A 22,149-nucleotide genomic window follows, 5' to 3' on the forward strand; every position below is an offset into this window, starting at 1 on the left:
AGTCTTTAAAAAATTTAAAAGTATATCATAACTATAATATAATAAAGAGTATTAAATAAAATTTTTGAGAGAATCTGTCGATTTTTTTTTCTACTTGTGTAATACAATAGCCATATAAGTTAACCAATTTTTTTTCGTTGATGAGTTTATTGAGTCTCAACTTTCAGCAGCATATATGAGAAAATAGTATTTGCATGTAGTTAACATAAGGCTACCATAATATTAATGTGGATTAAATAAAGTTTTATTCATATAGATATCAATTTATATATAATAATGTATATAGGTTTATTTTTGTGCATACTATTGTCCACTAATAAATATTATCATTTGAAAGTCAAAATTTAAATACGGTTTGAATATTAGATTCGTACCTAAATGTTCGTTAGACATAAAATTTAAAAATAAAAAAATAGATTTCAATTTTTTTATCTTTACTTTTAGATAATGTTTAATTATTCTATTGGTCTTATAATTTCACAAAATTTTTAATTAAGTCATTATATTTTTTTTCTTTTTAATTGAGTCCTTGCACCAAATTTTTTTTTAATTGGGTCCTTACACTTTTTTTTCATTTTATTTGGGTCCCTGAACCATTTTTTTTTAAGTTTGGTCCCTATAAAATTAAGCCAATTAATGTTAAAAGGGACCTAATTGAAAAAAAAATTAGTGCAAGAACCCAATTAAAAAAAAATATAGAAACCTAATTAAAAATTTTATAAAATTATAGGAACCAACAGAATAATTAAACCTTTAGATAAATTCAACAAAAAAATTCATAGATACCAAAAAATTCCTTTGAATATTAATACAACACTTAACACCTAATATTGTCGGAAAGTACATAGGAATAGGCTTCCTTTGTTGAAAACTATTACATGCATGAAAATCAGTTTCATATCCTCCATTAATTAGAATCAAAAGTGTTTCATCAAATCAAATGCCCATGAGCTAGGATCTTGAATCTATAAACATTAGGCCATTATTTTATGTTACTAAATAACAAAATGTGGAGTAGTATTTACTATTTAGTGACTTATTAAAAAGAAAACATCAAATTAAAGGAAAAAACAAGAAAACATAGAATAATTTCACCCAAATTTAAATTTAAATTATTTGTAATTTTTTTTCTCTTCATTTCACTCTTTTATTATTAATATTTTCTATTGCTACTAAATTCAATCCTATAACATAGGAGCATGTTATGTGAGTGACACTCCCTATATTATAAAATATTAGGGACCATACACCATAGCTCATGGTCACCAAGATCAAGAAGCAAAGCATAACATTTTTCTTCCTTTTCCCACTTTTTGCAGAACAAAACATGAAAAAAGAAAAAGCAAAAATCTCTGAACACAAATCATTCTTGTTTCTTTAGAGGAGTGGACAACAACAATCATTCACACAACAACCATCCCAAAATTAGCTGCCACCTTTAATCATCATGCTTAATATTACCTCTAACCTAATCACTATCCCATATCATAATTATATTGGAACCTTTTCTAGTTTTCTCTCTCACAAACACAACAATTTAGGGTTTAATTGTTATATATTATAAGTATTATGATTATAAAAAAGAGTCACACTATTATTTAATCACCATGAAAAAATACTAGGTGGGATAAAATTACATCTAACTAGTATTAGATAAATGAAAAATACATCTAACTATTAGGTCATAATTTTCTACATAATGACAAGATAATTCATGAGTCCCACTACCAAAAAATCGGTAAGTAGTAACTATTTTTAAAACCGTCGCTATATGTTGGATTTGTGACGAATAAGAAAACAATTTAGAGTGAGAGCACATATTAAAATAAACAGAACCCTAAGTTATAATGATTGGTCGAGTAGTAAATTCACTCATTTGATTAAATAAGCATAAAAAATTTAAATTCTACATTATATATATAACAACTCATTAACTAGCAATAATCTTTAAATATAATTTAAATTTGTGATAGATTAATCCTTTTGACCTGTCAAATTGAAGAATACTTGGCACAAAAAAAAATCCCTAAGCTACTACACATTTTTCTAAAGAAGAGAAAGAAAAAGAAGAACACACTTTCACTTCTTTTAAATGCAAAACACACTCATTATTATTATTATTGCTTCCACTTCCCTCCTTTTAACAGATATCAAAACACAAACACAAACAATCAATGCAAACATTTTCAAAACGATCAAAGAACAACATATTATCATGAACAAGCTCTTGTTCTTCACCATCATCACCACCATTATCATTGTTCTTACACCACAACAAGCATTGAGCCACCACAATGACACACATGCACTCACCCTCTTCCGCCTCCAAGCCGACATCCACGGCCACCTCCTCCCTAACTGGACCGGCGCCGACGCCTGCTCCTCGGTCGCGCCATGGCGCGGAGTTTCTTGCTCCCCAAACAACCGTGTCACCACACTCTCCCTACCTTCCCTTAACCTTAGAGGACCCTTAACACCTCTCTCCTTCCTCACTCACCTTCGCTTCCTTGATCTTCACGACAACCGTTTAAACGGCACCATTGCACCTTTGATCTCCAATTGCACCAACCTCGTGCTTCTCTATCTCTCCGGCAACGATCTTTCCGGCGAGATTCCACCGGAGATATCTTCTGTCACCGGCCTCCTCCGCCTCGACCTATCCGGCAACAATATAGGTGGCAAGGTGCATGCTAATAACGCAATTTAAATAATTTAATATATTTGACTAAATTATCGTATAATAATTTTTAATTATTAATAAACTGCACGTAAATTTTTACTTTTAGAACTATATATATATTTTTGCACAACTTAATTGCGAGTCCAACTACAATTTAATTATATGATATATATTTGTTAAGTAATTAAGTAAGAAATAATTAATGTAGCTGCATTTGGCTAAGCTAAGATTATTTTGGATCAGGTTCCAAAGGAACTGTTGAATTTGACAAAGCTTCTTACTCTGAGGCTTCAAGACAATGTGCTCAGTGGCCTCATACCTGACCTTTCATCTTCCATGGAGAATCTCAGTGAGCTCAACATGACCAACAATGAGTTATATGGAAAGTTACCTGACCAAATGCTCAAGAAGTTTGGTGCTGAAAGCTTCTATGGAAATGAGGGTCTATGTGGTGCAAGCCCACTACCTGTTTGTTCATTTGCCAATGAGAATTCTCCTCCTAATTATGGTGGTGAAGATGGTCATGATGATGATTTGGGACAAACTGTTCCTTCAAATCCAAGCTCAATGCCACAAACAAGTGAGGTTGCAAGGCCAGGATCACCACACCACCATCATAAAGGGTTAAGCCCTGGTGCCATTGTAGCCATTGTTTTGGCGAATTGTGTTGCATTGGTGGTGGTAACATCTTTTCTTGTTGCTCAATGTTGTGGAAGAGAAAGAGGGTCTAATTCTGGTTCCTATGTTGGAAGTGAGAGTGGTAAGAGGAAGAGTAGTGGAAGTAGTACCAGCGGCGGCTATGGCAGTGAAAAGAACAAGAACAGGAACAGGAACAAGAACAAGAAGGTTTATGCAAATGGTGTTGTTGTTAATGGTGGTGGTGATAGTGATGGAACTAGTGGAAGTGATGGAAGCAAGCTTGTGTTCTTTGATAGGAGGAACCAGTTTGAGCTTGAGGATCTGCTAAGAGCTTCTGCTGAGATGCTTGGGAAGGGTAGTTTGGGAACTGTGTATAGGGCAGTGCTTGATGATGGTTGCACTGTTGCAGTTAAAAGGCTTAAAGACACAAACCCTTGTGTAAGGCATGAATTTGAACAATACATGGAGGTTATAGGGAGGTTGAAGCATCCAAACATTGTTAGACTCAGAGCATATTACTATGCTAAGGAAGAGAAGCTTCTTGTATATGATTATCTCCCCAATGGAAGCCTCCATGCTCTTCTTCATGGTAACTAATTCAGTGATATTCAATTTTAGTATTAGTATCTATGTTTGTCTATATACCATGATACCATGATTATGTTACATACAAGAAATGAGAAGCTGCATATATTACTAATTAGTGTTGAAACTTTAAGACTAACACTATTGAATTCAATCCTTACTAATTAATTGTCTTGCTCTGATTATTCTTTTGGATATTGGATACTAATAGGGAACCGTGGCCCTGGAAGAATTCCATTAGATTGGACCACAAGAATAAGCTTAGTGTTAGGAGCAGCTAGAGGCCTTGCTAGGATCCATGCAGAGTATAGTTCAGCCAAAGTGCCTCATGGAAATGTGAAATCTTCCAATGTGCTTCTTGACAAGAATGGTGTTGCTTGCATCTCAGACTTTGGTTTATCCCTTCTATTGAACCCTGTTCATGCCATTGCAAGGTTGGGAGGGTACAGAGCTCCGGAACAGGCCGAACAAAAGAGGCTGTCTCAGCAGGCTGATGTGTATAGTTTTGGTGTCTTGCTTTTGGAAGTCCTAACTGGAAGGGCTCCCTCATCGGCTTACCCTTCTCCTGCTCGCCCTCGTGGTGGCCCAGATGACGAGGAAGAACTTGCTTTGGATCTTCCTAAATGGGTTCGGTCGGTCGTGAAGGAAGAGTGGACCGGTGAGGTGTTTGATCAGGAGTTATTGAGGTACAAGAACATTGAGGAGGAGCTTGTTTCAATGCTGCATGTTGGGTTGGCTTGTGTGGCGCCGCAGCCGGAGAAGAGGCCAACGATGGCAGAAGTTGCAAAGATGATTGAAGAGATCAGGGTGGAGCAATCACCCCTTGGAGAGGACTATGATGAATCAAGGAATTCACTTTCACCTTCTATTCCCACCACTGAAGATGGTATAGCTTAAGTGTTAAGAGCACTTTTTAATACCTAGTATATATAATTGATGTCATTGTAGAATTAATAGTTTAAGTAAGTAAATTTCTCTGGTTCTCTTCCTGTGGCATTGTCTCACTGCACCTTGCTTATTGGTGTAATTTAAGTGTTCTTTGTAAAATTTGAGAGCTTTGTGGAATTCCATTGTTTAATAATGAGTTTGGGCTTTAGAATTAATTTTGCATTAGTAGTTTTTTAGACATAACCGATAAAAAATGGTGGAATGCATTGGGTTTTTGTGCAATTTGGAGATATTAATTCATTAACTATGTTTCTTTCAGTACTTCTTTATTTAACCACTAAGTTAAATTCCTACGATCATTTAAGTTTAGATGCAATTTCATCAAAACTATTTTTAATCTTTCATATGCAACTTTGAAATCATGCAGTCTTATAATGAGCTATCATGAAGGCAAGCATGCTCAGATATAACATAACTTTCAAATTACAACTAATGAGTACCCAAATTATTAAACACAATATTTCTATGCTAATACTTTGGACTAAAGATTTTACCATTCATAATGACTTGCAAATAATAAAGTTGGATTTTGAATTAAATTACTCCAAATATGTTTACATTTATTAACAAAGGAAGCCTACTACTACTACTACTACTACTACTACTACTACTACTATACTACAGTACAGTACAATTCATCTAGGAATGATATACACAAGCATTCTTTTTTCTTTTCTTTTTTTCCCTACAGAAATACATACTTAAATACAACACCATCTCAAATCCTAGGGATAGGGAACTTGAGATTTCAGCTCCAAAACACAGTTTCCATTGATTGCACCATGCACTCTGAAACTGTTGGGTCTTTTTTTATATTTTCTTCTCGAGGCATCCATCACAGTGCTCAACTTAACGGCTCCAGCTTGCTAACTAATATAACTGAATTTGGTTGAATTAAATGTTAGCTTATTGCTCCAGTTTGGTCAACTAGTGTTCCAACTTGTTCTCCACATAAAGCCTTTGATATGTTCCCAGGCTCCAATATATTGAAAACCACAACTGTGCAAGTAAATGGGGGAAAAATATTATCAAATATATTTAATGAAATGAAAGGTCCACTTTTATGTTACTTCAGTAACTATTAATCCCCCCATTCCATAAATCAATGTTATATGGAGAGAGTAACAATTAAGGCAGACAAGTATATCACAATAGCAATGTATTGTCTTCACAATAATAAAATTCAGGCACCAAAACCTACAAAGTAGACCAAAATATACTAACCAGGAATAGCATTTTCCTCACAGAATGTCAGTGCTGTCATGTCCATAGGAGTGACTCCTCTTGATACCAGCTCCCTGAAGGATATGTGCTCAAAAGTGAAATTGTTGTCTCTGGAGTTGCAGTCATATACACCATCTACATTGGTACCTTTGAGAACAGCTTCAGCATTTACTGCAGAGTACAAAAAACAAAAGCAAAGATACAAGTGTTGCTTATGAGGGGACAAAACAAAAGGTAATTGAAATAATAAAAACGGTAAGTTAGAAACATACGCTCTGAAGCTCTAAGAGCTGCAGCTATGTCAGTTGAGAATAGTGGATTTCCAGTGCCAAAGCCAATTCCACCAAATATAACCACTCTTCCTTTCTCAAGATGTCTGATGGCTCGGTGCCTATTGTACGGTTCAGCAAACTCTTGCATGCTGACTGAACTTTGTACACGAGTCTGAACACCCATCTTCTCTAGAGTTGATTGGAGCAATATTGAATTCATCATAGTTGCCATCATGCTGGGATAAAAGCCAGCACCACCCATTAACATGAATATTTTAAAATATAACAGGAATCAAAAGAACATCACTTTACAGGATAGCTTATTAACCAGAAAGATATAAAAAAGAGACCTTGGGGAAATTAACCAGTGACCTAAAGCCCTAAACAACCATGACAGCACCAGCCCCAATATTACCCATGTGCAAGGCTTCTATGTGTACAAAGCTAAACATCATAACTGTTTTCGGGGAGCCCAAAAAAAATAATAATAAAAGGCATAAACCAGATAAAACAGCATATTTTTATAGCTTGAACTGTAATAAAGGAACTAATTGTTCTACAAATTACATAATACAGATTTATTCATCACAAAATTGTAATATCCTGGCAAGTGGCAACTCAAGGAAGGTGAAGAATGGGTTTATGCAAATTGCCAGCAGCAAATGGGACAAACCGTATACAAATAGGCATTTGGTGCAGTTAACCTTACCCAACTTGGTATGCAGTACATCTTTCTAATCCTGTTGCAGCTACCCATGCATCCCCACAGAAGAAATTCCGACCTCCAACAACAATGGCGACCTGAAAGATCACACGGAAAGAAGCAGGCCTCAGCAAAACTGAGAAAAGTAGCAGAATACCAGATTCCGAAGGACAATAATGATTCGCTCTAGTACCTCAACACCAAGGCGGGAGGCTATTGCAACTTCTCTTGAGATTAACATAGCTACCTGGAAATTAGCTTAAAAAACAAATGGTATGAGTTTCATCATAAAGCACAGATAGTTACTATAAAAAAATCATAATGGGGGAGATAGTGATCAGACCTCTACATCAAATAATAACTTAACATTCCATAATATGTTTTACTTTCGAGACACATCAAATTGTCAGAACCACAAACCTTTGGGTCAATATTGCAGGTATCAGATCCAGTAAGGGCAGCACCACTAATTTTCAGGATTACCCTTCGCCATCTAAGGTTCGACAATGCTTTGGACTTCATGTTATTCACTTGTCCTCCACTGCTTTGTGATGCCCCTCCATATCTGTAGATGAGAGTGGATTAATGCAAAATTCAAAATACTACTAGAACAAGGAAATTATCAAAGAGAAAAAACAATTCAAAGCGAATAACAGTCAACATAAAATAGAAGCTATATGCCATGATATCATTGTAGTTGTAGCATCATCTGACAATACAACTTGAAAAGTTGGAATCACCAGTTAGCATAATCAACGCATATGTGCAACAAATCAACAATACCGTTGAAGAAATACTTCAGATTTCAGATTCAGTGAGAACCCATAGACCCCTTTTAGTAAAAAATTCTGTTCTCAATGCTGAAAATGAATAAGTAACAAGCTGGATTTTGCAAACTACAACAAGCTGCATCAGCTACCACCACAGTTGCACAGTGCATGAAACCCACAAATATCAATAATGTCTTGTGTAAATCATTTAGATACAGCCAAAGTTTACTTAAATAACCAAATCTCCAAAGATCCAAATAATCAAAGAAACTATATCAATATAGCAGTATGATAGATACATGTGAAAGTGAAATAAATACATGCAACTACGGAAGTAAAATGATGGAAACAAACACGCATTCTTATATTAAATGCCACTAATAAACGGGTTAGAAAAAAAAAGTTAATCAAGCTCAGTTTTCAGATCTGGAAATCTCATAACCAACCTCTTCGGTTGCCGAGGGGAGTTCCCCGCAGTGGAGGCGACGATGGCCTTGTCCTCGTCGCCGCCGGGGAACTTCCCTGCAGAAAGCGAGTTCCCGACAATATTCTCCATGTGCTTGAACCAAGGCCAGTGGCTTGCGGTGATGCATCCGCTGCTGATCCTGTGCCTCTCGAGTTTGTACCTCTTCTTCAGATTGTCGACTTTGTTCTTGCACTGCTCCACGCTCTTCGACTGGTTCTCGCATCGCTCCGAAACCACCGCCGCCACCTCCTCCCAGTCCCTCCCCCTCAGATTCCCCCGATTCAGCTGGGTGAACTTCTCCGTGTATGCATCTAGCAAACACACGATCGCCGTGTCGCTCCACTCCTCCCTGTCTTTCCGGTACTCGGCGCCGGAGCAGGCGGATGCCGATCCAGAAGCGCTCGCGGAAAGCTTAGATCGTTTGTTGAAACCGTACGATGCATCGTTGCTGTTATTGTTGTTGCCGATCTCGTCTTGATCTTTTCTCTTCTCGGTGGTGTTGGCGTTGGCGTGGGTGGTGGTGGTGTTGTCTTCGTCGAAGGGATTGCTGTAATCCTCGGCGTCGGTGTCGGAGACAGGTTTAGGTTGTACGGCGGTTGTGGCGGCGGCGACGGCGGTGGAGTAATTGTGGTGGTGGGACGGTGGCGCGTAGGGTTGGTGGAGGAGAGAGAAGTCGTCGTCGTCGTCGTCGCAAGAGGCCATTCAGGGAGGGACGTTAGGGTTTGGGGGAACGGTGACGTTAGCGGCGGCGTTTGGAAGAGAAGGAACAAGGGAGGGAGCTTTTTGACGGAGATTTGGGTTCCGTAAGGTTTGTGTGGAATCTACCGTCACGTGGTGGTGACGGTCCCGTTAAGTGATTATTGGGAAGTGCACTACACGCGCTCTCTGTATCGTGAGGTGAGGACTGATGATAGTCTGCGGTTACGGGCCATAATGAAACGCTGGTATCCAACCAAATTGGACATTCGGGCCCAAAATGACCAAAAATAGCATGATCCAATAGTTTCAAAAAACTACAAATTTAGACTAAATACTAATTTAATCTCTAACATAGTAACATTTTAAACATTTTATTTTAATCCTAAAAAATTTTAAACAAATTCAATATTATATCACTTCTAAATTTAATATGAATAATGAGACAATATTAAACTCATTTAAATTTTTTTTGAAATAAAATAAAATATTAAAAATATTAAAAATCAAATTAAAAATTAATCCAAACATTAAAACCAAAATAATACTTTATCCATTCTAACAAATAGCAACATTATGAAATATAACAAGCACGGTGATTGAAATATGCATGCGGACAATAAAAGTATTGGGTTCGAGGAAGTACGAGTTTCTCTTGTTGGGAGGGAAGACTCCGTTTCGAAAGTTTCAATGTTTGTTATTTTAATGTTTGCTTTCTCAATGTAGTTTAATTTGTTGCATTACATAGTAAAGAGTGATGGGAAGAAAGTTAGAATAGGAAAGTTCCATTGAGTTAATGCTTCCTTCCATTAATATGACGGGTCCAATTTATGATTTATAGTTTTATACTACTACGACATCTGCATATGTTGGTTGGACATGCAATGTTAAATTCTTAATCAATGAAAATTATTTACCAAAACAAAACAAAATGCAACAAATTAAATTTTATATCCAATCCAATTGTAAATGTTAGTATGGGCGATTATGACTAGGGCAAGAAGTGCCACATCAAAGTCGAAGCCCAAGGTTCACATTGTGAATAGGCTTATTTTATTTATTATTATTATTGAGCATAGTTCTCTTTTTTATTAGACAATAAGTTACTTGACGCAAAAAGAAAAAACAAACCCGGATCTCCCATGGCCATGTTTGATGTTGCTTGTTGAAAGATCACATCTACTCCGAAGTTCTAACTTCTAAGTTAACCACTTAACTCCACCATAACCATGTCACGTGCCATCCTACTTGGGAAAAGGTGGGAACCACGCAGCACTATGAACTCCCACGTGCTTCCTCTCGTATCATATCAAACCCTTCCCGAATTCCTTCTTCTCTATTTTCCTTTCCCCTTCTCCACGAAACATATCTTTATTTTTTTTTTATGATAGATAGATAAAGAAACTCAAATTTATAATTTTTAAATAAGTATAAAAAAATTATATTATTTGAGTTATAAAATATATATATTTTTTTAATAATAATAAACTAATAATGAGTCATATTTTTTCGTAATAAGAATAATTTGCAAGAATAATTTGATAAAATATACTTTCACTTGATGTAAATTTTTAAATAACTTACTAAGTAATTTCTATATTAAATATCCTAACCTTTTTAAAGATATTTTTATCCTTATAAAATTCAAAGAATATCTTTATTAGTGATTTAATAATTCAAAGATATTTTGGATGGTTTATATTTTTATTGATTATTATTCGTAATAATAATAATAAGTCGTCGTCTTAAAAAAAAAAAGAGCGAAAAAGCGAGCTAGGGAAGCATTTATAGAGAGAGAGAAGCAGCAAACAACGAAGCATATTCTTCGTTCAAACTATTTTCTTAATTCCAAATTCCAAATCAGCCAGCGCGAGCTTCTTCTTCTTCTTCGTCGTTCGCAGTTCTCGTCTTCTTCACGCAGCAGCAGCTACTCACTCTTCTTCACTCAAAACTACGAAAGATGCCGTCCAGTCACCTCCTTCTAGAAGAACCTATTCGGATGGCTTCCATCCTCGAGCCATCCAAGCCTGTTAGTTTCGATTCCTTCTTTTTTTATTTATTATTTCATGTTAATTATTTATTATTAATATCAATAATTATTACTTTTTTTTTTTTGCAGAGCTTCTTCCCTGCAATGACGAAGATCGTCGGAACCTTGGGACCTAAATCCCGATCCGTTGATTCCATCTCTGGTTGCCTCAAAGCTGGCATGTCTGGTATGCTCTCTTTATTCTCAAATTCTTCAATTCATGTAAATACTGTTAGTTTATTTTGATTGAAAAATGTTTATATTTTTAATACTTGTTGTTGATGATGATGATGGTGATTGATGATTGATGATGGTTGCAGTGGCTAGATTTGATTTTTCATGGGGTGACCCTGCGTACCACCAAGAGACTCTAGAGAATCTCAAGGCTGCTATCAAGACCACTAAGAAACTCTGTGCTGTCAGTTTCTATTTCTTTTTCTTTATTTATTTGTTCCTTGTTGCTTTGCTTTGCATGAAGGATTGGATAGTTCAGTTTGTGTCATGAAGAAAAAAGAATTGGTTTTCAATACCATGTTTGGATTTTTGGTTAGCATTATCACACTCCAAACTGTTACACTTGCGGTACATAGCCGGTCCCAAGCTCGGATAAAGGAGGAGGGTTGTGTTAGGTCTTCGGCAACCAACATAAAAATATAGCCGAACCCCATGACATGAATTATCACACTCCAAACTATGATTTGAGGGGTGCAAATTGAGTAGTAATGAAGAGAGGATGTTGTATTTTTTGTGTGGACCAAACTATAAGACATACACACACCCTAAGCTGACTTACTTTTCAAAGTAATTTTTTACTCTGAAACTATGTTTTAAGCATATTTGAAAAAAAAATAATTAAAAAGTAGTTTTACTTACATTGGAACCACACTATGGTTTGCAAATTATCAAAAAAATGCACCCTAAGTGGGTTTCTTTGCAAATCATCTGTGCACGGTTTTCTTGGTTGAGTTTCAAGCTATATATGTTCTTTAACGTTGTGCATGAACAACGGCAAATAACTGAGTGTTTGTTGCTGGAATGCTTCTGCCAGGTTATGCTGGACACAGTGGGTGCGGAGATGCAGGTCGTTAACAAGAGCGAAACAACTGTCTCGCTTCAGGCGGATGGGCAGGTTGTTCTAACTCCTGACCGGGGACAAGATGCCACTTCAGAGTTATTGCCCATCAATTTCGATGGACTGGCCAAGGTTAATTGATATTTACATTGTTTTGAAGGCACATTAACTTGTTTGAATGATTCATTGATTAACTGTTCACACTTTTGTTGCTTATGGAGTGTATGCTAGTCTGTGTTGTATCTGCATTTGCAATTTGTCTTTGCCTTTAGATGCCTTGTGCTGGAACTGTTTGTCTGCAGGATTTATAAATGTACACTTGCTTTTTATTCTGTTCAATGCAGTGTATGTATTGGAATAAACTTTAATGTTTATTCTTATTGTTTGCAGTCTGTGAAGAAGGGTGATACTATTTTCATTGGTCAATACTTGTTCACAGGAAGTGAAACTACTTCTGTATGGCTAGAGGTAATATAATTTCAACCCAATCAAAATTTATATCAATAGGTCCTCTTTTTCATATTATTTTCATTATCTTTCTTAAATTATTTTCCTTTACTACTTTCATGCTTCGAGTCTATAATGTGATTTTTATCAATTGAACATTAACTTTGTTGAGTTGATATTCTCTAAATCCTAAAGTAACACCTAAAAGAATAGTTGCAGTTCTGCTTTCATGACAAATTCTACCTGATGCTGTGCAGGTATCTGAAGTCCGTGGGCAAGATGTTGTTTGTACCATAAAGAATACAGCAACACTGGCTGGCTCATTGTTCACTTTACATGGTTCTCAAATTCATATTGATTTGCCTACCCTCACTGAGAAAGACAAGGAGGTAATTTCTGCATTTGACTCGCCTTTTTGAATGATTCATGTATCATTGCACCCATCATGTTTGTCTCTGGCTTCTGGCCTAAAAAATATATTTCCTTAGAGTTTAGGAGCTGTTTTATTTAATTTTTTAATCATTTGTTTATTTCAGGTTATTAGCACCTGGGGAGTCAAAAACAAAATTGATTTTCTGTCACTTTCATATACTCGTCATGCTGAAGATGTTCGCCAGGTTATTTGAGTCTGATGCCCCTTTTCTTCAGTTCAGTGATTTCAAATTCATAATTGATAATCTTTCTATTGCTCAGCTTTGCTATTAACATACTTTTTTATGTTATAATTCAGGCCCGTGAATTCCTTTCCAAATTGGGTGATCTCAGCCAGACCCAAATTTTTGCTAAGATTGAAAATGTTGAGGTGATTTTGATGTCTTCATAGTGTTAACTTTTCTCTTTTTAATATATATTCTTATTGACTATGCTGATTCAATCTTATGTCTGTGTTGAAATTAGGGCCTGACCCATTTTGATGAGATTCTACGAGAAGCTGATGGTATTATCCTATCTCGTGGTAATTTGGGCATTGATCTTCCACCAGAGAAGGTTAGTTTTGCCTTTGAAATTCATTTTGTTGTTTGAATGACTCATGTTGTGGGTGTAAATAGTTATGTTTGTGGTCATGTGGATAATGCATTTGATATTTTGAGTAAATTAAAACAAATGGATGCTTCCGTATGTTTAAAAAAGGTTTAAAATAGTGGATCTAATGTGATATACATAATGTTACAAATTTTCTTTGAACTGAACCACATTTATGATTGTTGCCTCTTCCATGCTCCTTATTGTAAATGTATAATTATATTTGCTTTGTGAATGGAAAGTCAATATTAATTAATTTTGATTTGCTTTTGTAGGTGTTCTTGTTTCAAAAATCTGCCCTATACAAGTGTAATATGGCTGGAAAACCTGCTGTACTTACACGTGTTGTGGATAGTATGACTGACAACTTAAGACCCACTCGTGCTGAAGCCACTGATGTTGCCAATGCTGTTTTGGATGGTAAGTCACCAACTGTATGATGCCACATGTAATGATTAAGCCAAATTTTTTTTTTAATTTACTGATCCTATTTTTCATGTGCTTGAAGCTGTAACTGTATTCTTCTGAATGATTTTTGGTTTCTATCTTCAGTTATAACTACTTATTGGGTTCATGTTTGTTGAATTGTTAAACAAACATACAGGCAGTGATGCAATACTTCTGGGTGCTGAGACCTTGCGTGGGTTGTACCCTATTGAGACTATTTCCACTGTTGGCAGAATTTGTTCAGAGGTAATTTCATTTCATATCTCAGTGGAATAATCAATAATACACTATGGTATGACTGACCTGAGTTCATGCAAGTAGATTTCCATGATATGAACAAGCAAAATGAGAACAATTAGAAGATTAGTTTAGTCGTTTAGATTCATTTTCAACCTTAGCACATTATAATATTAACAGAAGTCAGAACATGGATTCATTTTCTCTTACTGTCTTATGGTGATTTATCTTGTATAGCATTAGATATGCACTACTTTTGCCAATTGCTTGATTGAAATCCTCTGAATCATATGAAATGTTCTCCCGTTTTAATTGTCACTGAAAGTGTTACTGTTGGCTGATGTTTCTGCCTTTTATTTCACGTCCTTATAGGCTGAGAAGGTTTTCAATCAAGACCTTTATTTTAAGAAGACAGTCAAGTATGTTGGGGAACCCATGACCCACTTGGAATCTATTGCCTCCTCTGCGGTAACTACCCATTTTGTTGCTCTTTTCAATAGAAAATTCTAATCCATGCCTTATGTGTAGGGTGGAAAAGAAGTTCTTGCTTATTGCTTTTGTGCTGTGATGGTTGGTAATATTTCATCTCTGTTGCGAATTTTTACGTTTTTAGGTGCGAGCAGCGATTAAGGTTAAGGCCTCTGTAATAATTTGCTTCACTTCATCTGGAAGGGCCGCAAGGTACTGCCTCTAAGTATTCAGCTATGAATGTTTTCAAAATTACTATCTTCACAAGTGACCTAGTCTCTCAGATTTCAGTTTCATTTGGAATTTGACCCTGTCTTCTTAATATCTTTTTTTCTTTTTTAACTTTTATGCATCTTTATGCCTGCAAAAGTTTTTGCCTAAAATTGCTATATGTACTTGTCAGATTGATTGCAAAGTATAGGCCAACAATGCCAGTTCTCTCTGTTGTGATCCCCCGACTCAAGACAAATCAGCTAAAGTGGAGCTTTAGTGGTGCCTTTGAGGTTGGATTCTTAACTTGTAACATAACTGCTATTTTCTTTTAACTATTGATGACTTTTGTTGATGCTGTTGTCTTGCTGACAGAGTGGTTGTACATATATGTATGATAATATGATAACTTTGGTGCTAAGGAATTCTAATTGCATTATTCTTCTTTGGTAGACCCAATTTTTCTGCTTCATTTTGCTAAATAACAATTTTATTTTGCACGGGAGGAGAAAAAAAAGGAAATATTTTGTCTGTACTCTTTTTCCATTTATGAAAATTAATAATTATAATAGAATTTAATTTTACCATGAGATAGTATGAGCTTCCTTTCTAATATATGATGAATCTTGTTGCAATTTTGCATTATCTGGGCTTAAATCAATTTGTGTTACAGGCAAGGCAATCACTCATTGTAAGAGGTCTCTTTCCCATGCTTGCTGATCCTCGACATCCTGTAAGTAGTCCTTGCTCTGCAGTTATCATTGCTTCTTTAGTTGTTTCTGTTGAGTTTGTTCTGCGCGTACCCCACCTGAGGAAGTTTTCTTTGTTTGTGTGGGGGGAAGGGAAGGGAGAGCATTATTTGTTTGGATCTTGTAATTGTTTATTTAAATACAACTTTGATTGTCCGCAAGTATAGTTATGATGTAGCTTATGATTAAATTGTTGGAACATAATCTTCATTATGCATAAAATGTACACTAGTTATATGTTTTGTGCTATGGTGTCCATATAAATGACCTAGAATGTTATGCATGCTGTTTTATATGCACCCATCCTATGGTGACCATATTTGACTAGATTTTTATCCCATATTTTGTCTGCAGGCCGAGTCAACAAGTGCAACAAACGAGTCGATTCTTAAGGTTGCCCTTGACCATGGAAAAGCAATGGGAATTATAAAGTCACATGATAGAGTTGTTGTTTGCCAGAAACTTGGTGATGCTTCTGTTGTTAAGATTATTGAGCTTGAAGACTAAAAGTGTTTAATCCAGCTACAGTTTTAGCATTAGTTTTAGGCTTGATTTTGATGATTAAAAGTTTTTGAAAGGTGCAGAAGATTCTGCCACAAGTTGAGGTTATCTCTGCTTGATTTTGATGGCTGATTTATATAACTCCATTGCATCTCAATGAAAAATGCTATATATTGTAAAACATAAAAATCAATGGGGATGTGCCCTTGATGCCAATTTTTTTGGATTAATATCTATAGAGGACAAAGTTGGCAAATGATTTTATTGGATGCTGTTGTTGAACCAATGATTGTTAATTTTAATGGCTTTCATCTAGCACTAGTGGTAGAAATTATTTGAAAGATATTATAATGTTTTAGTTGATAGTATAAAATTTGAATGTAATCATAATGCACGTGTAGAATTTTTCCACATAAAAATCTAATCATGTTATTGGATTTTCAAAAATATTTCAAAGATCAAACATACTAAAATTATTATCCAACTTGTTTCATATTTACTGATCTTTTTTATTAGAAAAATCTTATTAACTGTCAAATAATTTGAATTTGTTCAGTATGCAAAGTAGAAAGCAGCAGAAGGTTCCAACTTTGTTGTGTAGCACGAAAAAAGAACCAGAAAATGCAATTATGATGCAAACTTGCACGCTCTTAAGTGGTTTCACATTATACTGAAAAGAAAAATAGCACAATGAGTAGAAAAACAAAAAGACTTTACCTGATCCAATGACAAAGCAACAAGAATATCAAGTTTTCATCATTTTGTAGAGAATCTAGAGTTCAAGTGTGCGGGTATGTGTCTCTTTACATGCCATCTTTGTTGCTATTTTGAGGCTTACTTTAGCAAGAAATTATCTTTTATCTTTCGGAACAACGTAATAAAATAAGAGTTTAATTACAGAGGGTGACTTTTTTCGACTAATATCAACCGATTCTTTGAAATTACATTTTTATTCTAAATCCTAAATCTTAAATTTTAAATCCTAACTGTAAATTCTGAACCTCTAAAATATGAAAGTTAAATTTTACAATAGAAAAAAAAATAGCTAATGTTAGTTAATTTAAAGTTTGTTTCTAATACTTATTCAATAAAAAATGAACTATTTTCATAAATTCTCTCGAGTTAAAGAAGGTAAATCTAATGTTGAATTAATTTGCCACTTATTGTTTTTAAAGAATATCATATAACTATTCTAAATCTTAGGCTGCATTTGGTTTTATAAACAGAAAAATATAAAATATGGAGAACAAGACATAAAGAATAGAGACCGTTTATTATTTTTTGTGTGGGAGAGAGCTGAGTGCATCTCACAATGATGGGAGAAGAGATGAGTTTTTCATTGCTATGGTGTGAACAAATCGGTCCCTCCGATTTGTTTCATTTTTTAAATCAACAATTACAAATCGGATGGTCCGATTTGTGTTTTTGAAAATAAAAAATTTTTTACTGTTGAAATCAGACTGTCCAATTTCTATTTCAAAAAATAAAAAAAAAATTAAAAATACAAAACAGACCATGCGATTTGTAGTTTTTTTTTATCAAACAAATCGGACCCTCCGATTTGTACTTTACTTTTTTTTTTCAAACAAATCGGACCGTCCGATTTGAATAAAACACCATATAAAAAAAAACACCTAATCTTCCCATAACAATGTATTACACATATATTTATACAATATAAAAAAAAAAATTAGCCGAATAGAGACACAAAAATTAATATTTTTGTATTTTATTTAATAATAAATTAAATATAAATTAGAACAAATAATAAAAGCCTAATTGACCTTCAATTTTTCCTTCACAAAAAATTTAAAAGAAAATTAATAATGATAATAAAAGAAAAAAAATAAGTTGTGCCTTCATTTAGTGTTTCGTTGTCCTTCTTAACAGGAAAAATGAAAAATACACTAATTCAATATTCTAAAACACTGTATTTATATTTGAATGTCTCATACTTGTAAAAAACAGACACATAACTTTTTTATGAAGTAAAAGAAACAGAAAGCGCTCGTGGCCTAATGGATAAGGCGCCTGACTTCTAATCAGGCGATTGTGGGTTCGAGTCCCACCGGGCGTGTTTTCTTGTGAAAACCTCATAAACTTTTTATATTCATAACCAACTCAATACTGGTTTATTACACTTCCCAAATATGAAAACTTTTGAAGAAGCTAAGTAACAAAATAATGCTATTGATGTTGGTGATGTTGCAATTCAAGTTCCTTTTGGTGAATGATCAAAATCATTCTCTCAATCTCTAACCTTCTCCTTTCATTCTCAAACTTTGCTCTCTCCATCTCCCTCTCCTTCTTGCTACTATACTTTCTCCATTTCATTCTTTCCTTCTCAATCTCAAACCCTTGTCCCTCATGGCTTATTTGCTTCTCCTCTAACTTCACTATCTTACTCCTTAACCATTGCTTCTTCTCCAAAACACTCTTTCCCTTATCTTCCAAAACACCATTCACCTCATTGCTCAATTCTTTCATCAATTCATATGATGATGATGATGATGATTTCTTTTGCCTCTTATTATGATCATGATGATGACCCTTTGAACCACCTTCTCCTAATTCATCTTCATCCTCATCAAAATAGTCCTCAGAATCTTCGTCGTCGTCGTCGTCGTCACCACTATCATCATGATGATCCTCTTCTTCACACCCTATTTTCAACTTAGAAGAAGAATGAAAGCATCTTTCTTCCTTTTCTTTCTCTCCTTGTTCATGTTGTAATTGAGATTGAGATGCATTATCACCACCATGGCCAAAACTATTATGATAAGCACACATTTCTCTAAAGAAAAGGTGCTTTGAATTCAGCAACTTTCTCACTTCTTCTTTGGCCTTTGGTGACAAGTGATCCATTGTTTCCAACAACTTTTGATTCTCAACAACCTTGCAAGCTGTTACTCTTCCAAGAACATCATTGACCCTCTTGTACCTCTTGTTCAGATCATTGAACTTGTCCTCACATTGTTGAGGTGAAACATAGAAACCTTTCTCCATCATTGCTCTTGACACTGATTTCCACTTCCCTTTCTTGTTCTGAAGAATCAACCCCCCTACTTGTCTATGTTACATCATCATCACAAATACTATTATTATCTCAAAAATCATAAAATAAGCACAAATTAAATAACATTTATATAACATCATGAATATTTATAGTAGTTTTCTCATTAAGGATTTTGATTATGATAGTATGTTCAAATATTTTATGGTAAAAAGTCAGGTGAAGTCGACTTTACGTAAAGTTGATATCTGAGAGTTGTTAGATGAAAATTTAGCCAAATCAGTCAAATCATCTAACAGCTCTCAGGTATCAACTTGTCAACTGCACCTAAATTTTCACCATATTTTATATGAGATGTGATATGTATTTTGTATTGCATATCCATTCTGGACAATAACGTATTGCGTTACATGTAACTACGTTTCAAATAAATAATAAATAAGATGAAATATAGAAGATAGTAGTGTTTGATGCATGTACCAACAAAATTGAAGTATATATATATGATTAAGTACTCACTTCTGATGAACCACCACCACTGCCGCTGCCGCCGCCGCCGCCACCAACTTCATCACCAATGTAGTAAACAGCCATTATCAAGAGCCTAACCATGGTACTAGTCCATTTCATTCTCTGCCATGGTGAGATACTACTACTAATGTTCTTCATCTTGTTACTATTACTCTCATCAACATCTATATTATTGAATCCTTGTTCATCTTCATCACTTAGAGAACCTTGTTGGTGTTTGTTCTTGGATGAATTATTATTATTATTACCATAATTGATTTGTTGGTGATGAGAAGAAGAAGAAGAAGAACCAAACTGAACCATTTTGGGTTGGTTTCTATGTTGAAGATTTTGTTGTTGTTGTGAAGCGTTATTATTATTATTATTATTATTATTATTATTATTATTATTATTATTATTATTATTATTATTATTATTATTATTATTATTATTGTTATTATCTAATCCTAAGAAACTAGAACCTATGACAGAGAACATGCCACTACCTAGTTCATTGTTGGATTCCATTTCATAAATCTTTTGTTGCTAACTCTAAAGAAAATTTTCAAAATATGATGAGAATTTCAATTATTTATATCACATGTCCTTAATTATAGACTAATTAAGTGATTAACTCATAATAATACCTACTTAAGCTTAATTATATGATTCTAATCTCTATTAGGGCTAACAATGATCTGCATCAACAAAAACTAACACAAATTAAATTAACCTAAAACAAATAACAAGGCGAGTTCAATATATCCAAATCTAATTAAACAAATTTAGTATATATAAATACACACAAATCCATATGTCTATTAACTAATTAAAATAAGGGACTTTAATTTGGTGATTAGAAACTTAACTTACCGGTTAGTTAATCCAAGAGTACAAAGGGGTGTACTAATTAAGAAGAAACCAACAACTAATTAACAACAACAAACATGAACTAATTAGTAGACATGTGAAATAGATAATTATATTATGGAAGAAGCAAAGCTATGAAATATGGCAGAGAATTGAGATAATGGCTACATGGATGGAAGTTGTGTTGATGTTATTAGAGACATACAATAATATTTATATATAAGGAGAGGGAGATAATATAATAGAGATAGAATAGATAAATAGTTACATGGTTTTAGAGAAAAAAATTTAATGCTGTGTAAACTTTGAGAAATCTTTAATTATTCATTTTTTTTGTATTTTATGTCATTTAAAAAATTATGAATATAAATAAATAAATGTAAATAAAATATTAAATATTAAAGGTGTTTCTCATAATAATATGACTATGACTATTATTAAGCATAAACTATATATAAAGTGTGAACAAGTTGAACCAAATTAGAGCAACTTGTTTTGTTGGGTGGAAAGAGAGAGTAAGTGCCCATGGTTTTGTGGTTAGGGAGAGTGGTGACATTTGGAATAATTGAAATTGGAAAGGAATGAATATAATGAGAGAAACCCACAGATTTTGAAGAAGAATTAAAATTTCGGTGATACTAGTGAGACAAAAAAAATAACCAGAATTTATTTTATTTAATATTTATTAATTATTATAATAATTAATAAATATAAAATAATAAAGTAAATTATAATTATTTTTTATTAATTTTTTTTAATTATCAAATCTTTTTGTAAAGTTTTGGGAGAATATATATAATGCTAAGTGCTGTATTTCATAGCGCCAACAAGAATCCTTATTCTGTATACTTGCCTTTAATTTTTCTATCAATAGAATTAAATAACAAATTAACATTACTACTATACTATTTGCTACTATTGCTATGTGCTCTTTCCCCGTCTTCTAATTAAGGTGATAAACACTATTTTAAAAGGAACTATGACATATTTTATTGCTAATAAGAGTGATTAATTAATTATTTTATTTTCCAAAAAACTTTTTCAAGAGAAAATAATATAAATAGTTTACTATGTGTTCTATTCTCATTGATAACAATGCAACCTACCAAAACCTTAATCATATAATTAAAAAATAATGAGGTGGATTACTATTACATACATTCATAGTTTCAGTTGATATTATTGTTATTATTATTATTTAATAAGGCTCTTATTCTATTATATATGTTCGTCCGAATTACTTACTATCTTATATATATTGTATAGTTGACCCTAACATGTATATACATATAGGAAGAGTTTGAAGTATATTGAGAATACCGGTGTTTCAGTTGTTTTAACCGTTGATTTGAATTATAAAAAATATATATAATATATATTAATTAAAATTAACGGTTAAAATAATTGAAACACCGATATTTCTGATATATTTAAAATTTTTCCATATATACTAGTATATACATCCATCAATCTCTTCTTTCTCTACATATACATTCCCTTGAATTACATTACATTTAATTATACTTGGCCCATGGTATATAGAATTTTAACTAAAACAATATTGTTAACTAAAAATAACACAAATATGTG

The 22,149-nt window shown here is 33.9% G+C and overlaps 4 protein-coding genes and 1 non-coding gene across 5 annotated transcripts; 3 read left to right on the plus strand and 2 right to left on the minus strand.

Moving 5' to 3' along the window:
- The first annotated feature begins 2,156 nt into the window (after positions 1-2,156).
- On the plus strand, positions 2,157-5,074 carry LOC130960570 (leucine-rich repeat receptor-like protein kinase PXC1). Its single transcript, XM_057886000.1, has 3 exons — positions 2,157-2,683; positions 2,924-3,908; positions 4,116-5,074. Exons 1-3 carry the CDS (start codon positions 2,216-2,218, stop codon positions 4,799-4,801), a joined length of 2,139 nt encoding a protein of 712 aa, XP_057741983.1. The 5' UTR covers positions 2,157-2,215; the 3' UTR covers positions 4,802-5,074.
- A 281-nt stretch (positions 5,075-5,355) lies between these two features.
- Positions 5,356-9,119, minus strand: LOC130963713 (uridylate kinase PUMPKIN, chloroplastic). Its single transcript, XM_057889817.1, has 7 exons — positions 8,268-9,119; positions 7,472-7,616; positions 7,245-7,298; positions 7,058-7,149; positions 6,349-6,584; positions 6,077-6,247; positions 5,356-5,851 (listed from the first exon to the last, which is right to left on the minus strand). Exons 1-7 carry the CDS (start codon positions 8,987-8,989, stop codon positions 5,754-5,756), a joined length of 1,518 nt encoding a protein of 505 aa, XP_057745800.1. The 5' UTR covers positions 8,990-9,119; the 3' UTR covers positions 5,356-5,753.
- A 1,634-nt stretch (positions 9,120-10,753) lies between these two features.
- Positions 10,754-16,430, plus strand: LOC130961066 (pyruvate kinase 1, cytosolic). The gene is made up of 16 exons (XM_057886717.1): positions 10,754-11,012; positions 11,103-11,199; positions 11,333-11,430; positions 12,061-12,216; positions 12,475-12,552; positions 12,789-12,920; positions 13,068-13,148; positions 13,262-13,333; positions 13,429-13,518; positions 13,830-13,974; positions 14,159-14,247; positions 14,611-14,706; positions 14,852-14,919; positions 15,110-15,209; positions 15,590-15,649; positions 16,020-16,430. The coding sequence occupies exons 1-16, from the start codon at positions 10,944-10,946 to the stop codon at positions 16,170-16,172; spliced, it is 1,584 nt and encodes a 527-aa protein (XP_057742700.1). The 5' UTR covers positions 10,754-10,943; the 3' UTR covers positions 16,173-16,430.
- Positions 16,431-18,104: 1,674 nt separating this feature from the next.
- LOC130961067 (uncharacterized) lies at positions 18,105-20,284 on the minus strand. Its single transcript, XM_057886718.1, has 2 exons — positions 19,710-20,284; positions 18,105-19,231 (listed from the first exon to the last, which is right to left on the minus strand). The coding sequence occupies exons 1-2, from the start codon at positions 20,215-20,217 to the stop codon at positions 18,354-18,356; spliced, it is 1,386 nt and encodes a 461-aa protein (XP_057742701.1). The 5' UTR covers positions 20,218-20,284; the 3' UTR covers positions 18,105-18,353.
- Positions 18,171-18,243, plus strand: TRNAR-UCU (transfer RNA arginine (anticodon UCU)). The gene has a single exon. It is a non-coding gene; the product is annotated as a tRNA-Arg (tRNA).
- Positions 20,285-22,149: the final 1,865 nt, after the last annotated feature.

This window comes from Arachis stenosperma, chromosome 2 (assembly GCF_014773155.1).
Source record: "Arachis stenosperma cultivar V10309 chromosome 2, arast.V10309.gnm1.PFL2, whole genome shotgun sequence".
NCBI lineage: Eukaryota > Viridiplantae > Streptophyta > Magnoliopsida > Fabales > Fabaceae > Arachis > Arachis stenosperma.

What these genes read in the sequence shown, in the direction of transcription:
- LOC130960570 (XM_057886000.1), top strand. Translation starts at nt 2,216, where the DNA reads ATGAACAAGCTCTTGTTCTTCACCATCATCACCACCATTATCATTGTT. An exon ending in GCAACAATATAGGTGGCAAG is followed by an intron (nt 2,684 to 2,923) that starts GTGCATGCTAAT and finishes ATTTTGGATCAG; the next exon opens with GTTCCAAAGGAACTGTTGAA. An exon ending in CCTCCATGCTCTTCTTCATG is followed by an intron (nt 3,909 to 4,115) that starts GTAACTAATTCA and finishes GGATACTAATAG; the next exon opens with GGAACCGTGGCCCTGGAAGA.
- LOC130963713 (XM_057889817.1), bottom strand. Translation starts at nt 8,989, where the DNA reads ATGGCCTCTTGCGACGACGACGACGACGACTTCTCTCTCCTCCACCAA. An exon ending in CCTGCAATATTGACCCAAAG is followed by an intron (nt 7,299 to 7,471) that starts GTTTGTGGTTCT and finishes GCTAATTTCCAG; the next exon opens with GTAGCTATGTTAATCTCAAG. An exon ending in TGAGGAAAATGCTATTCCTG is followed by an intron (nt 5,852 to 6,076) that starts GTTAGTATATTT and finishes TTACTTGCACAG; the next exon opens with TTGTGGTTTTCAATATATTG.
- LOC130961066 (XM_057886717.1), top strand. Translation starts at nt 10,944, where the DNA reads ATGCCGTCCAGTCACCTCCTTCTAGAAGAACCTATTCGGATGGCTTCC. An exon ending in ATTTCGATGGACTGGCCAAG is followed by an intron (nt 12,217 to 12,474) that starts GTTAATTGATAT and finishes TATTGTTTGCAG; the next exon opens with TCTGTGAAGAAGGGTGATAC. An exon ending in AATCTATTGCCTCCTCTGCG is followed by an intron (nt 14,707 to 14,851) that starts GTAACTACCCAT and finishes TTACGTTTTTAG; the next exon opens with GTGCGAGCAGCGATTAAGGT.
- LOC130961067 (XM_057886718.1), bottom strand. Translation starts at nt 20,217, where the DNA reads ATGGAATCCAACAATGAACTAGGTAGTGGCATGTTCTCTGTCATAGGT. An exon ending in CGGCAGCGGCAGTGGTGGTG is followed by an intron (nt 19,232 to 19,709) that starts GTTCATCAGAAG and finishes AACATAGACAAG; the next exon opens with TAGGGGGGTTGATTCTTCAG.